The sequence below is a fragment of the Anolis carolinensis genome, chromosome 5 (genome assembly GCF_035594765.1).
Source record: "Anolis carolinensis isolate JA03-04 chromosome 5, rAnoCar3.1.pri, whole genome shotgun sequence".
In the NCBI taxonomy this organism is placed as follows: domain Eukaryota; kingdom Metazoa; phylum Chordata; class Lepidosauria; order Squamata; family Dactyloidae; genus Anolis; species Anolis carolinensis.
This window is the reverse complement of record NC_085845.1, coordinates 170,305,053-170,321,063: the sequence shown is the minus strand read 5'-3', so window position 1 is coordinate 170,321,063 and position 16,011 is coordinate 170,305,053. Positions and strand designations below refer to the sequence as shown.

General features: G+C 41.7%; 1 protein-coding gene and 1 long non-coding RNA gene across 4 annotated transcripts in view; both read left to right on the top strand.

Moving 5' to 3' along the window:
* Positions 1 to 28: 28 nt before the first annotated feature.
* On the top strand, positions 29 to 3,147 carry LOC134299609 (uncharacterized). The gene is made up of 2 exons (XR_010006838.1): positions 29 to 303; positions 2,359 to 3,147. It is a non-coding gene; the product is annotated as an uncharacterized LOC134299609 (long non-coding RNA).
* Positions 3,148 to 4,762: 1,615 nt separating this feature from the next.
* zc3h7b (zinc finger CCCH-type containing 7B) overlaps positions 4,763 to 16,011 on the top strand; it is a 62,028-nt gene continuing 50,779 nt past the window's right edge. For 2 of the 3 annotated variants that reach the window (XM_062982893.1, XM_062982892.1), the window contains exons 1-2: positions 4,764 to 4,994; positions 10,247 to 10,307. In XM_062982893.1, coding sequence (XP_062838963.1) covers positions 10,255 to 10,307 — 53 coding nt within the window. In that variant the 5' untranslated portion in view covers positions 4,764 to 4,994; positions 10,247 to 10,254. Of the gene's footprint in view, positions 4,995 to 10,246; positions 10,308 to 16,011 lie in introns of all 3 variants that reach the window. The other variant, XM_062982894.1, reaches the window with a different exon arrangement.

Genomic DNA, 16,011 nt, shown 5'->3' with positions numbered 1-16,011 from the left:
AGGGAGAGGTCATAATTTCGTGTCGCGCGACGCAGCCGCCTTTGTCGCGGAGCATCATGGGAGTTGTAGTTTTTAATACCCAAACGGTTAATGGGCGTTTTGAAAGCATTTGAAGAGGGCACCCGGAAGCGGCATTCCTTTGAAATTGGGTTCTAGACTAGAGAGGGCTCCTATACGTACCATGTGTAGAAGACAATTTCTGTAGATGTTTTGCTGTTTTACACGCTATATGGCCATATTCCAGAAGCATTCTCTCCTGACGTTTTGCCCACATCTATGGCAGACATCCTCAGAGGTTGTGAGGTCTGTTGGAAATTTGGCAAGTGAGGTTTATATATCTGTTAAATAATGTCCAGGGTGGGAGAAATAATTCTTGTCTGTTTGAGGCAAGTGTGAATGTTGTAGTTGGCCATCTTGATTAGCATTGAATGGCCTTGCAGTTTCAAAGCCTGACTGCTTCCTGCCTGGGGGAATCCTTTGTTGTGAGGTGATAGCTGGGCCTGATTGTTTCATGTCTGGAATTCCTCTATTTTAGGAATGTTGTTCCTTATTTACAGTTCCGATTTTAGAGTTTTTTAAAATACTGGTAGCCAGATTATGTTCATTTTCATGGTTTCCTCCTTTCTGCTGAAATTGTCCACATGCTTGTGGGATTTCAGTGGCTTCTCTGTGTAGTCTGATATGGTGGTTGTTAGAGTAGTATAACATTTCTGTGTTCTCAAATATGCGGTGTCCAGGTTGATTCACGAAGTGCTCTGCTATGGCTGACTTCTCTAGTTGCTTGCCTTTCATGTTGCTTGCCTTTCAAACAAGCCTGCTCCCTCTTCACACATTTATACATGGCTATCATATCTCCTCTCAACCTTCTCTTCTGCAGAATAAACATCCAGTTCTTTAAGACACTCCTCATAGAGATTAATGGTCTCCAGATTTTTGATCATTTTTTGCACACTGTGTATGTGTGTGTCTGTGTATACACACACACACATATAGTGACATAAACATTTAAAACATTAAAATTAGAATAAATGCATGTCAATCAGCTGATGACAATGGAGAGGGGGAAATCCTGCAAATAGAGAAGGAATGGAGACAGCATAGAGTTCACTAGAGAAGACATGAGCACAGAAAACTGAGGCAGCTTTAATTCCAAACACTTCCACTCCTCTCAGTGTTTTTTTGACATTACAAGTTATACAAATATGTGTGTGTGTGTTCTGTATATGAATGTATCAAGAAATCTGTGAAAAAATCCAAAGCACAATTATTACTTTCATAGGTAAATCAATATTGTTGTATGCATTAAAAAATGATTATCAGCCACAAGAAAATTGATGTCAGGTGACAGGATATTCCTACATAGCCTCACCAAATAAATGCAATGACGTTGGATATTAAAGATTACTCAAATCAATTCATTATTTTGTTTTTCTCTTTAATTGATGCTGTGTTCTTCTGAAGCTTGTTCAGACCAAGTTTTAGGCTGCCTCCACGTAAAAAGAAGTTTACTTTTTGAATAATAAGAATTATATGTCATGGGGGGGGGGGTGAGAATCAGGATTTTAGAGATGCTCAGGGGGAGCATGACCAAAATAAGGTTGGGAACCACGGACCTCTAGACACCTTACAGGCAGTCCCCAAGTTAACATCCAACTTAAATACCACTCATAGTTTTGAAGGGGATGAAACAATATGAAGTGAGAGAAATTTACCTCTAGGAAGGGAAATTAACTCCAGAACGAGTCTCCAGGGCAGCAGAAAACAAGCTTGCTTCCTCCTCCCTATGACATCCCCTCACATATTTATACATAGTTATCATGTCTCCTCTCAACCTTCCCTTCTGCAGGCTAAACATGCCCAGCTCTTTAAGCCGTTCCTCATAGGGCTTGTTCTCCAGACCCTTGATCATTTTAGTCACCCTCCTCTGGACTCCTTCCAGTTTCTCAACATCTCCCTTAAATTGTGGTGCCTAGAATTGGACACAGTATTCCAGGTGTGGTCTGACCAAAGCAAAATAGAGGGGTAGTACCCTGTTTCCCCTAAAATAAGATATCCCCAGAAAATAAGACCTAGTAGAGATTTTGCTGAATTGCTAAATATAAGGCCTCCCCCAAAAGTAAGACCTAGCAAAGTTTTTGTTTGGAAGCATATCCGCCAAATAGAACACCAGAGCCTACAGGATTGGTAAATGTACGTACCATAGATTATTGTACATGGAAATAATGGTAGTAACAAGAAATTCCTGATAGGATTCACAGTTTGTCTGATTATACTGATTTGTGATGACAACTACTGTACAGTATATAATAAATGTTCATTTTTTTGTTCAACAATTGTGATGCCTCATGGGCCTTGTAGTCCTGTTCCTAGTGCCATCGTGGCAGATGAAGACAAAAACATGGGGTTTTCAACAAGAGCTGGAATCTTTTCACCTGCCAGATGTTGATGTTTGTACCCAAGAACTCAGTAAAACAGACCTTGGGCATTCCTCGCCCCCGTTCCCTAGGAGGCAGTCCTATTCTGCAGACAGAGGAGTGAGGGAACAGAATCGCAGGAGTTTACGGATTGCAGCCAAACAACAGGCTCATTAGACCTGCTTCCCTTGGGAAATTCTAAGGAGTCTTGCATCTGGACAAAGTTGGGTTTCGCTTCCCGTTCTCTAGGGAAAGAGGTTGTTGGCGGGAAAACGAGACCCCAATATAGGTGCCTGACACGGGAGAATCTTTGCGGAGTCAACAGAGCAGCTTCAGGAGTAAGATCGTGTGTGGACTTCGCAACCCCAGTTCCTTGCTTCCCGGATCAAGTATTCAAGATTTGCCTTGCCTTGTTTTTAACCACGGATCTTGTTCCAAGAATCACTGTTTGCCTTGTTCCTAGTCACGGACCTTGTTAAAGAATCAAGATTGTATCCAGCCTTGTTGTCAAGCTACTTTGGACTCCTAAGACTCTGGCATTTCCCCACACTATTGCTTGGCAATAGTGTGTGTTTCGGTTATTGGATTAAAACTTTGAACTCTAATATAATTTATTGGACAATACTTTTTTGGACTATATTTGACCTTATTTGAAAGGTCTGCTTCTGAACTATATTCTTCACTTGTTTTTATTGCTTTTATATATTTACTTAATAAAGATATTAGATAGAGATTGGCCTCCGTGTATGGTTCTTGGTGCCCCGCTGCCTTGGGTCTGACAACAATAAATGTGAATTCTTCTTCATGGAAAAATAAGACATCCCTTGAAAATAAGACCTAGAGCATCTTTGGGAGCAAAAATTAATATAAGACACTGTCTTATTTTCAGGGAAACACGGTATGACTTTCCTGGATCTACACTATACTATTTATGCAGGCCAAAATCACATTGGCTTTTTTAGCCGCTGCATCGCATTGTCTGCTCATGTTTAACTTGTCCATGAGGACTCAAAAGATCTTTTTCATACGTACTGCTGTCCCCCATTCTGTATCTTTGCATTTAAATTTTGTATGAAAATGAAATTCTAGGCATCATTCAAGATAGACATTTCTAATCTTTTAATAAGAAATGTAGCCTGTTCATGCTCAATACCCGCTTTTCCGGTGTTATTTGTTGCCTTTTGAGAAAGGCAAAAACCGCATTGGTTTTTCTTGCTGCTGCATCACACTATTGGCTCATGTTCATGGTCCATGGTGTATGTTCTGTATCTCAATAACGAGAGCTGAGAGAGGGGAACTGGGGTCATTTTTGGACCCAGCAGGCCAGATAGACCCAGAAACAGGGCTTAACATATAATGTGTGTGTGTGTGTATGTCTATGTAATTCGGTAATTTATTATGGAGCCTCCGGTAGCCTAGGGGATAAAAACCTTGTGACTTGAAGTTTGGGTTGCTGACCTGAAGGCTGCCAGGTTCGAATCCTACCCGGGGAGAGCGCAGATGAGCTCCCTCTATCAGCTCCAGCTCCATGTGGGGACATGAAAGAAACCTCCCACAAGGATGGAAAAGCATCAAAACATCTGGGCGTCCCCTGGGCAACGTCCTTGCAGACGGCCAATTCTCTCACTCCAGAAGCAACTTCGGTTGCTCCTGACACGAAAAAAAGTAATTTATTGTACGTTTATGTTCATTTGTTTTTGAATTTATTGTATCCCGCCTTGAGCCATCAGGAGAGGCAGGTAAGAAATAAAATGCATTATCATCATCATCATCATCATCATTATCATCATCATCACCATTGACAAGCTGGAATGGGTCCAGAGGAGGGCGACTAAAACGATAAGGGTCTGGAGAACAAGCCCTATGAGGAGAGGCTTAAAGAGCTGGGCATGTTTAGCCTGCAGAAGAGAAGGCCGAGAGGAGACATGATGAGGGCCATGTATCAAGATGTGAGGGGAAGTCATACAGAGGAGGGAGCAAGCTTGTTTTCTGCTGCCTTGGAGAATAGAATGCAGAACAATGGCTTTAAACTACAGGAAAGGAGATTTCACCTGAATATGAGGAAGAACTTCCTCACTGTGAGAGCTGTTCAGCAGTGGAACTCTCTGTGTGATTGAGGCTCCTTCTTTGGAGGCCTTTAAGCATAGGATGGATGGCCATCTGTCAGGGGTGCTTTGAATGCGATTTCCTGCTTCTTGACAGGGGGTTGGACTGGATGGCCCATGAGGTCTCTCCCAACTCTATGATTCTTCTTCATCATCATTATTGGAGGTACCAATATGGGAGGGATGGAGGGCACTGATGAGAGGCGGTCGCTAGGACCCGGCAGGATCCCAAGGAAGCGTTCCGTTCCGCCTGGCAGGCGAGGCTGAGCCTGGGAAGACCTGGAAATGAAAGTAAGAAAGAGCCCGAGGCACATGGAGCAGGATGCAGCCCTGTGTGATCAAGTAGCGGCCGCTCGTTATCCTTGCTAACCGTAATAATGCTCTAATCATCTCCCTCAGTCCTAAGACCATATCATTATTTATCAAGGCCGGGGGCCCCAGTGGAAGGGAAGTCCCAGCAGAGGAGGAAGAGGAGGTGAGTTGGAGATTTGTGTTGTTTTCATTGGGGAAGGAGGGCAATAGAGGAAAACTCTCCATGAAGCCAAATGCTGCAAAGAGTAACGGGAATATATACAATTGGCTTCATTGAGATAGCACTTAATCCCATCCAGGCATGGACATCATGGGAGAATTTCAACCCTAAAAATGCAATTTGGAGCAAATCCTACATCAATTTTTTGCAGTTTGGTGTTTTGTATTTAATTAAAAGCACTCTTTAAATGCATTTGGTACACAAACCTTTTTATAAACTTAAGGGAGAGCTTTCAGGGCGTAAAGGGTTTTTTTTTGCCTGATCTGGCCTCCATAATGTGACTTGTAAAAGTTAAAACAGGTGAAAGGAACAGAAACAGAAAGTTCTGCGAAGCTATTTCAACCTGGAGGCCCTCGAGATGGTTTATTGTAAGTTTTAGGAGTAATAGGCTCGGTTTGTAATGGGATTGTGCTTTCCCAAAGAGGCCGGTGCTTTCCTGGCTTCTTCCCCGCCTGAGGTGCCTCCAACGCCGGCTGCCTTTGCTACGCGAGATCGGGGATTTCGGGCCTTGCGTTAGTGAGAATATATGGTTGGCGTTGCTCCAGTGGAAGCTAAAAACGGTATCTTTTAGTTCTAGTTCAAGTTAATAATTGGGATGAACAGACTAGTAAGGGCCCTTCCAGACAGAACCTATCTCCCAGGTTTTCTGTTTATCCCAAATTACCTGGCAGTGCGGACTCATAATCCAGTTTAAAGGGCCCTGTGGCAACAAATGACACCGGTAAAGCTGGTATTGAGCAAACAAACAGGCTACATTCCTCATAAAAGGGTTAGAAATGCCTTATATCCCACCTTGAGTCCTCCTCGGGGTAGAGAAACGCAGGATATAACTATTGTAAATAAATAAATATCTTGAATGATGCCTAGAATTGTGTTGCTGTGAGTTTTCTGGGCTGTCTGGCCATGTTCCAGAAGCATTCTCTCCTGATGTTTTGCCCACATCTATGGCAGGCATCCTCAGAGGTGTAAGGTCTGTTGCAAATTAGGCAAATCGGGTTTATATATCCGTGGAAAATCCAGGTTGGGGGAAATACCTCTTGTCTGTTTGAGGCAAGCCTGAAAGTTGCAATTAATCACATTGATTAGCATTTAATGGCCTTGCAGATTCAAAGCCGGACTGCTTCCTGCCTGAGGGAATCCTTTGTTGGGCGGTGTTAGCAGGCCCTGATTGTTTCATACCTGGAATTCCTCTGTTTTCTGAGTGTTGTTCTTTATTTACTGTCCTGATTTTAGAATTTTTTCATACTGGTAGCCAGATTTTGTTCATTTTCATGGTTTCCTCCTTTCTGTTGAAAGGCAATTAAATGATAATCAAGGTGATTAATTGCAACATTCACACTTGCCTCAAACAGACAAAAGTAATCTCTCCCAACCTGGACTTTCCACAGATATATAAATCCCACTTGCCTAACAGACCTCACACCTCTGAGGATGCCTGCCATAGATGTGGGCAAAACGTCAGGAGATAATGCTTCTGGAACATGGCCATACAGTCCCGAAAACTCACAGCAACCCAGTGATTCTGGTCATGAAAGCCTTCAGCAACACATTGAGACCTAGAATGTATGGGAAAGGATAGAGAAATAGTTGTTGAAGAAAAGAAGAAGAAAATCTCTGTCTTGCAAATATCTATTTGGTACATATTTGGGAAAACTGAAGCTCTATTACTGGATTTACACCAACCATCTAATCCAGATTCAAACGGCATTATATGGAATTTTAGATCCAGTCTAGACAAGGATTGCTGCAAAAATGAGACCTTGCAGCTCTAGTCCAAACCTGTTAAAATATAAGCTCCCTGGTTAATTTGCATATCATTCAGAGTGGAAAACAGCACAATTTACATGAAGTCAACAGATGTTTTGTGTCTTGTGTAGTTCCTATAGGAAGCCACTATTTTTTTATTTTGTCCCAAGCGACTTGAGAACATACTGCAAGTCGTTTCTGGTGTGAGAGAATTGGCCTACAGAGAGTTGCCTAGGGGCTGCCCGGAGGTGTTACCATCCTACTGGGAGGGGGAGGCTCCTCTCATGTCCCTGCAAGGGGGGCCTCTATTATAGTCCTGGAATGACTGGTGGAATCTTCTAATTTGAATGGAGAAGGTAGGCTTTGTGTTACAGTATATTCACAGGTTTAAATTTTGAAAGAAGTTTCTAAATGATTAGATTCAATAAAAATGTATCCTATGTTCTTCTATGGACTTTTGGTGCACTTTGCCACCACAGTTTCAAGGACTCGCTTACAGCTTTATATTTTTTCATGTGGCCCAATATTTTTTGGGATTTTAATAATGATTGTTTCTTCCATTCTAAGATGCCATCAATTTTAAGATGCACAGTAATTTTCATACCAGGAACAGGTACACAGTTACAAACAAATAGGTTCTGGACCTAATTGGATTTTGAGAAATTTGGCTTCTTCTGGAAACAAGGATTGGTGATAAAAGCTTCAGTGGAGACCCTTTTTCCCCATGATAACTTGTGGATTTCCCTTCCTGGCAGGAGATTTCTCCCACTTCCTGTTGCCTCAGTCTCGTTTTTTAACTATGAGCCATGTGTAAGTTGGATATTTGTAACTTGGGAACTGCCTGTATACCTGTAATTCTAAGATGACCCTGTTTTTGGAGATGTTTATAAGGCAGGGAAAGCGTGTTTTAAAATGGAATAAATTCGATAATTGAAGTGCATTTGCCACCCCATATAGTTGATACTAATCTTTCTAAACAGACTGTAGGATGATAGATTTTGTTTGAAGCTGTTGTTTGCAGATACCTAGAGGCTCGCGGCCATGATTTTGGTAGGGATGACATGCTTGCAAACTTGAGGCGAGAGCCATGCAGAAAATGTTGTATTAGCAGTCTGTGGGCTAAAATACTGTAGGCATAGGAATTAGGCAGAATAGAAAGAAGCAGAAGATAGAAATAATATTTTTATATCTGTATTGGAGCATATAGATCAGAAGTAAATCTTCCCCTTCTGTTTTACATACCCCCTCCTCACTACTGGAAGTTGTTTATATTTGTCAAAATGAATGAATGAATTTTTTTTAAAGTGACGACAAAGTAGACTAATAATGGCATTTATATACATGTTGAGATTGAATTTAGTATGGCAGAGATAGGTGATATATGACCAGAGACCTCATATAGTTGTCAAAACACTTCAGGGTGGCCTGAATGTCATTAGAACTTTGATAGTGCTTTGCAAAATAAAATTAGGCTTTTAGTTCTTTTGGATACACAGAGTTAATAAGTTTGAAAGCATAATAGCAAATACTGCTGATCATAAATAAGAAAGCAATATGTGGGTTTTACCCTTGATTGTATGTCTCTAAATACTTTATAAATATATAACAACAAAGATGTGTATGCAGTAGAGTCTCACTTATCCAAGCTAAACGGGCCGGCAGAAGCTTGGATAAGCAAATATCTTGGATAATAAGGAGGGATTAAGGAAAAGCCTATTAAACATCAAATTAGGTTATGATTTTACAAATTAAGCACCAAAACTTTATGTTATATAACAAATTTGACAGAAAAAGTAGTTCAATGAGCAGTAATGTTATGTTGTAATTACTGTATTTAGGAATTTAGCACCAAAATATCATGATATATTGAAAACATTGACTACAAAAATGGCTTGGATTATCCAGAGGCTTGGATAAGCGAGGCTTGGATAAGTGAGACTCTACTGTAGTTAAAGAACCCTATCAGTCATGAACTGATATGTCAGGTTGATGTAAATAGCATACAAAGTATGCAATTTATTTGCTAATGAAATGGCAGGTTTTTGAAAAGAATTTCAAAACACCTTACTGCCAAAAAAAAAAAACAGGAAAAAAATACATTAGGGGCAAAAATATAATATGCTGTAAACAATATATGTAAAACTGGTAGTAGATATACAAATGCAGATAGTATTGAAGAAGAGATTTAATGAGTTTATAGTCTCCAAATGATGACGTTTCTGTGTCTTTGTTGTGTTTTGGTGTATGCATCTTGATAGATATATGAAGACTGTTCTTTAATTATCAAGTTTTTTTAGTGATCTGCAATTTTTCCAAAGTTAGGAGGAAACACCTACTGGTATTTGGATTTCTTCAGTGCATTGATGCTACCTGTTGATTAATTCGTAACCATTTGGTAAAACAATTGAATAATTTTCTTGGAAAAAGTCCAGTATGGCAAGCTTTATATCCAGGGTTCATTGTCCTGCAAATGAAGGAAACAAAGTGCTTGGAAACCATTGGCCACATAACATAATCATGAAGGCTACATATGTTAGCAGCATTCTCACTTTTCCTTGTATAATGACATTTTGGTTTTAGCCAATAAAACTTTGATGAACATTAAAATATCCTATTTCTCCAAATCTGGATTTCTAATTCTGCTTCAGATACAATGTTTTGCTGCACCTGATCCATTAAATGCACTTTTAAATATGCCAAATGCAACTAAGGTTATTTGAGAACAACTTTTCCTAATGTGAATTATCATATGAAATGTCAGAACACCATGCAGAATCATAACATACTTTTGTGCTCTAAATATTTCTCTTGAATAGAATTTGTTGCTTGGTTACCTTTCTGTGCTCCTAGTGGTACTACTATAAATCATTCACATTCTTCGTTTTGGCTTACATCTTTCAAATTGTAAGCATCTAACATACACTCAAACGGTCTAAATTTTTACTCTGACATGAATTGGATCATAGTATATTAAGTAGATAGTTTCCGTGTTATCCTAGAAGTCAAGGGCTGCATTTGAAGTTTATTTCATAAAAGGTGGACTCTTGGGGATGTTTGATAATGGAGTGCATGATGAGCAGGCGGATATCTGACATCTAAGCAGTTCCAAAGTCTTACCTGTGGCTTTATTTTGTATATTTTAATTTTGTGATGCTGGAAATTTTGTATTGAGGTAGGAAGAAGAGGGCTGAGTATCAGTTGTATGTAGACGGATGATTTCTCCCAGTTTCTGATGACTTGCTGCTTCATTACATGTCAGTCTGTTTTAGATGCATTGGTGCTACTGCAGATGTTTAAAGGTGTTCTTTTCTAGAAAAGAGGAAGATAAGTACATTATGGGAAAGGGATGTGCAAATTGGATAATGCTGTCAACATTGGATAGAAAGTTGGGTTATTTGTGTTTTATAAAGTGTAAAGATTTGATATATACATTTTTGTCTCCACTGCAGCGGCTGTAATGGAGAGACAAAAGAGAAAGGAGGAGATAGAGAAAGGACTTCAGTTTATTCAGTAAGTGAACGTGTTTGGCGATTGGGATTTCCCCTGAATGGAAGGTCAAAGTAATTTATGCAATAAATAAAATTATAAATACAAAACCAACTTAAATAAATCTACAAAATCAATTAAATCCAACCACCATTCCAAGAAACCAAAATGCATTAAATAAGTAATCAAACTGTAATTTAAGAATGACTCTATAACTATCCTGCCATTATAGAGCTATCAGTTCTTGATGGATGAGAAAATTTGTTGAATCCAAAGTGAATGTATTTTTTTGCATTTTTAATGAGAATTGTTATATTCTGAATGTGTATAGCTGTATCTTTCCATTTCTCTTTTTGTTTCAGTGAATAAGGCTACTAGTGAAAACCTGCCTGGTTGTTTCACTGATTTTTTTTTTTTTTTAGTGTAGTTCGTGGACAAATTGATTGTCCTGGCAGTTGTTTATAGCGGAGAGCTTCGGATTTGCATTCCATGCTTGATGTTTGCTTCCAGATGGTAACAGCTACAGAGGGGTCACATTTGACTTGTATCTGTTCTGTGCTGCCTACAAACCTGGAAAGATAAATAAAATGATGTTACATAAAAAGCAATTAAAACACTTTCACTTAAAGAATCCTATATGTTTATTTTAATCTTTGTCCTTATCTGGCCATGATAGAAGTAGCTAGTAAGTAATAAAAATGCTATCTTGTGATGCAGATATCTGTAATATGAATTTTCATATACAATAGGCCCTTCTTATCTGCAGGGTTTGGTTTCTCCTGTGGATACAAAATACAAATATTCTTAAGTTCCTTATATAAAGGGATGAGAAGGAAATTCATACATATCCTCTTCCCACCTTGACAATCAGTTGCCCCTCACTTGCCATCCAATCCCTTTCATCACCTTTGTGCACATCTCAAAAGTAGCAGCGCCATCGTATATTTGTGCATAAATGTCTCCAACTACCACTTTTTGCTGTACCCTTTCATGTTCTCCCCTTACATGGATGATCCCCAGCCTCACTTACCTACTTCAACAACCACATCTTTTCTCTCTCTCCCCCCCCCCCCCTTTTGTGGTCTTCTCCTGCAACTTCTTTGCACTCAACAGGGGGGTACAGAACATAATATTTAGGGGTTTTAAATTATTATTTTCAGTCTGTGATTATTCGAATCCAAAAATCGAGTTCTCATGGCTAAGGATGACCCATTGTCATTGAAAATGTCAGACTGTGGGTTGACAATCTTAATGAGAAGGAAATTGAAGTACCATGAATTCTTTGTCTCCTTCAGTTTAAATTGACCTCATCTAGGATTCGGTAACAGTGCCCTAGCATCCCCATATCGTTTTCTGCTTTTTGATAATTTCCAAATTACCGTGACCCTAAGGTAAACTGATGATAGTGTTTTTATGGCAAGATTTGTTCAGAGAGGACTTGCTATTGCTTTTCTCTGAGACTGAGAGCATGACTTGCCTGAAGTTACCCAGTGGGTTTCCATAGCTGAACAAACATAGGAAGTTGTAGACTCAACTGTCAAACTATTGCATCACATTGGCCCACCAGCTTTCCCACAGCCCCAGGGGTGGATGCTCTCCAGCTGTTTTGAGTTACTATCAGCCTCAACCAGGATGACCATGGCTGAGGCTGGTGGGAATAATAATACAATAAATCTGGAGGGCACCAGGATATCTACCCCTGCTGCACCTGGTTGTATCATTAGGCAGAAGACTTTAGTTATTTTACTACAGCAACTACCATTGCTTTGTAAATTAAAAAGAAATTAAACATTTTTAATTATTATTTCAAACCCATATTTTTAGTTTTCTCAATGATGTTAACTAAACTCTGGTATTACACATATGGTTGGCACTGAAAGTGGGTTCCACTGCAAGGTCTTTCAATTTAGTGATGTGAAATTTAGTAGAAATATAATGTTCATGTTAAGCAAATGCAGATAAATGTATATATTCCAATGGACAATGCCCCACACAGAATTTTATTGCAAGTAAAGATAAATGTGAGCAGATCGATAGGTACTGCTCCGATGGGAAGGTAATGGCGCTCCATGCAGTCATGCCGGCCACATGACCTTGGAGGTGTCTAAGGATAACGCCCCCTCTTCGGCTTAGAAATGGAGTTGAGCACCAACCCCCAGAGTCAGACATGACTGGACATAACGTCAGGGGAAACCTTTACCTTTACTTTAAAGATAAAAAGAAAGGTTTCTATATGTCTTTGCATCTTTGAAACCTGTCACGACCCAGGCGGCAGAGGCACCAATAACCATACACAGAGGCCAGAATCTAACTAATATCTTTATTGAAGGAATATATAAAGTTAATAAGAACAAGTGTAGAAAATAGTCCAGAAATAGACCTTTCAGGAAAGGTCAGAAATAGTCCAAAAAAGCAATGTCCAATAAGAAATATTAAGGTCCAAAGTTGTAATCCAATAACCGAAACACTCACTTTGCCAAGCAAAGTGAGGGGAGATGACAAGGTCCTTTAGTCCATAAAACTTGAGCGTGGCTAGGAAATAACTTGATACTTGAAACAAGGCTTGAACGTGGAACAAGGTAACTAAGAACAAGAACAAGGTCCGTGGAATAACTTGGTAAAATCCGTGAAACAAGGCAAGGATTAGTCCTGGGAACAAGGCAAAGTCCGTAGGTAAACAAGGCTGGGAAGCAAGGCGAAGGCTGGATAGCAAGGCAAGGCTTGAGCTGAAGCGAGGCTTGAATCGGAGCGCGCTGTCCAAACACAACTCGCTCCGCAGGCTGACGAATTGACTCCGCGAAGTTGCTACGCGGGCAAAACACCTATATAGAGTCCAACTTTCTCACCAGAGCGGTTCTCTGGGAATCAGAAACGAAAGCTAAACTCTGAGACCAGATGTTAAACTCCTTAAAGATTCTCACGAGAACCAATGTTAATTGGCAACATTCTTAGCTGCTATCCTCGCACTCCTGCGCGAAGCTGAATCCAAACTTCTCTGTTGTTTACAAAACTCCCGGCGCAAGAACACGGGAGAAGTAGGCTCTGGGGTTGTTTGACATACTTCTGGGGCACAACTTTCTTGCAGGTGCAAGGTTTCCAGATCTGCCTGGGAAGTATCTGGCTGAGAGGAATCCAGTTCAGACTGGGAAGGTAAAAAACCCAAGTTTTCATCTTCATCAGGGATTACAATGTCCTGAGCAGGACTACAAGGCCCATTGTTCATCACACTATCCCCCTCCTCAGGGCCCCTCCCAAACTGGGGTCCTCTCCCCGAAGCGCGAGGTCGCGGTTTGGTGGGATAGGTCAGATGGAAGCGACGGGTTAGATCAGGAGCATGGACTGTGGAGGCGTCTTCCCAAGAGCGCTCCTCAGGCCCAAAACCCACCCAGTCAATGAGATATTGTAGGCGGCGGCGATGAAAGCGAGAATCCAAAATGTCCTCAACCTCGAACTCCTCCTCCCCATTCATCAAAACAGGAGGGGGGGCCGGTTGGTCTGTATCAGGACGCACACCATCCGCCGGAAGGAGCAGGGAACGGTGAAACACTGGGTGAATGCGCATTGAACGCGGAAGTTGGAGTTTGAAAGTCACGGGGTTTAATTGCGCCACCACTGGATAGGGGCCAATGAAGCGGGCATCTAACTTCCGGCATGGGCGGTGGGAGGGCAGAAAGCGAGTGGACAGAAAAACCCGATCTCCTACCTTGATTTCGGGGCCCGGCTGGCGGTGTTTGTCAGCGTGGCGTTTATAGTCCTCCTTGGCTTGGTCCAGTTGCTGGAGCAAAAGTTGTTGCACCGCTGTGAGTTCCTGCAGCCAATCCTCTGCTGCGGGAACTTCTGAAGTTTCAATGACAGGGGGAAAGAAACGTGGATGGAAACCGTAGTTTGCAAAAAACGGCGTTTCTTTTGTAGAAGCTTGAACTCCATTATTGTAGGCAAACTCAGACAGTGGTAACAGAGAAGCCCAATTGTCCTGTTGGTAGTTTACATAGCAGCGAAGATACTGCTCCAAAGTGGCATTAGTGCGCTCCGTTTGCCCATCTGTTTGGGGATGATGAGCTGAAGATAAGCGAGAGTCTATGCCCAGTAGTTTTTGTAGTGCCTTCCAAAAACGAGAGGTGAATTGAGATCCACGGTCTGTGACTAAACTCTTGGGCAATCCATGTAGTCTGAAAACATGCTGAAGAAATAGATCCGCAGTTTCTTTGGCCGTGGGGAGGCCTTCGCAGGGAATGAAATGGGCTAACTTGGTGAATAGGTCCACCACCACTAAGATCGTGGTGAATCCACAGGAAGGTGGTAGGTCAGTGATGAAATCCGCGGAAATTATTTCCCATGGGCGAGATGGGGTAGGAAGGGGGTGTAAAAGCCCTGAGGGCTTCTCCCTTCGTATCTTGGAGCGCTGGCATACTGGGCAGGTGTTGACATATTTTTCCACATCCTTGCGGATCTTGGGCCACCAAAAATCTCTTAGGATCAAATGCATGGTTTTAAATAGTCCGAAGTGTCCTGCTGGTTTGCAGTCATGACACAGACGAAGCGTTTTTTCCCTGCCCGGCCCGGGTGGGATATAAACATGATTTCTATAGCAGAGCAGCCCATCTTTAAGCGAAAAGGGAAAATGCAGACCTTGGCGAAGTTGGTCCTGCGCCCAGGCATCTGCTTGCTGACTAGCCCTGATTTCTTGAGCACAGATGGGTCCTGGAGTAGGGGAAGTTGAACCAATGGGACTGGATTTGGTGTTCCCCACTGTGAGCGTGGCAAAGTTCTCAGGTTGTAGCAGTTGGGATTCAAAGGTCTCCTTGCGTCCTGCAGCGTATTCCGGTTTACGTGACAGGGCGTCTGCTTGCTTGGTTTGAGCTGGGGTCACATAATGGATCTGGAAGTTGAAACGTTCAAAGAATAAAGCCCAACGTTGCTGCCTCTGATTTAGTTTGCGGGCAGTTCTTAGATGTTCTAGATTACGATGATCAGTGTGGACTTCAATGGGGAATTTGGCCCCTTCTAGCCAATGTCTCCAAGTTTCAAAGGCTGCCTTTATGGCCAGTAGTTCTTTTTCCCAAATGGTGTAATTCCTCTCGGGTGTGGTTAGTTGACGAGAATAAAAGGCACAGGGATGGAGGTGTTCTCCCACCGGTTGTAAGAGTACAGCCCCAATTGCCACATCAGAGGCGTCCGCTTGCACCACAAAAGGGGTTCCAGGATTTGGGTGCTGTAGAATTGGCTGGGAGGTGAATAGTTTCTTCAGTTGCTGGAACCCTTTCTCTGCTTGATCAGTCCAGCGGAAAGGCTGCTTTCCACGGATGCAGCTAGTGATGGGGTCGGACCAGCGGGCAAAATCTGGAATGAACTTGCGGTAGTAGTTCGCGAACCCCAAGAAACGCTGCACCTCTTTCTTGTTAGTTGGCGCCCGCCATTCCAATACTGCTGAAACTTTGGCTGGATCCATGGAAAGCCCTAGAGGCGAGATGCGGTAGCCAAGGAAATCTACCTCTTGTAGATCAAAAGCGCATTTTTCTAGCTTGGCATAAAGTCCGTGATCCCGCAATCGTTGCAACACCATTTTGACGTGGTTCTCATGTTCTGATTGTGATCTGGAAAACACCAAAAAATCGTCCAGGTAGATTATCAAGAATCTGTCTAGATAGTCCTGAAAAATATCGTTGACAAAATGCTGGAACGTTGCGGGAGCTCCGCATAAACCGAAATTCATAACTCGGGACTCGAA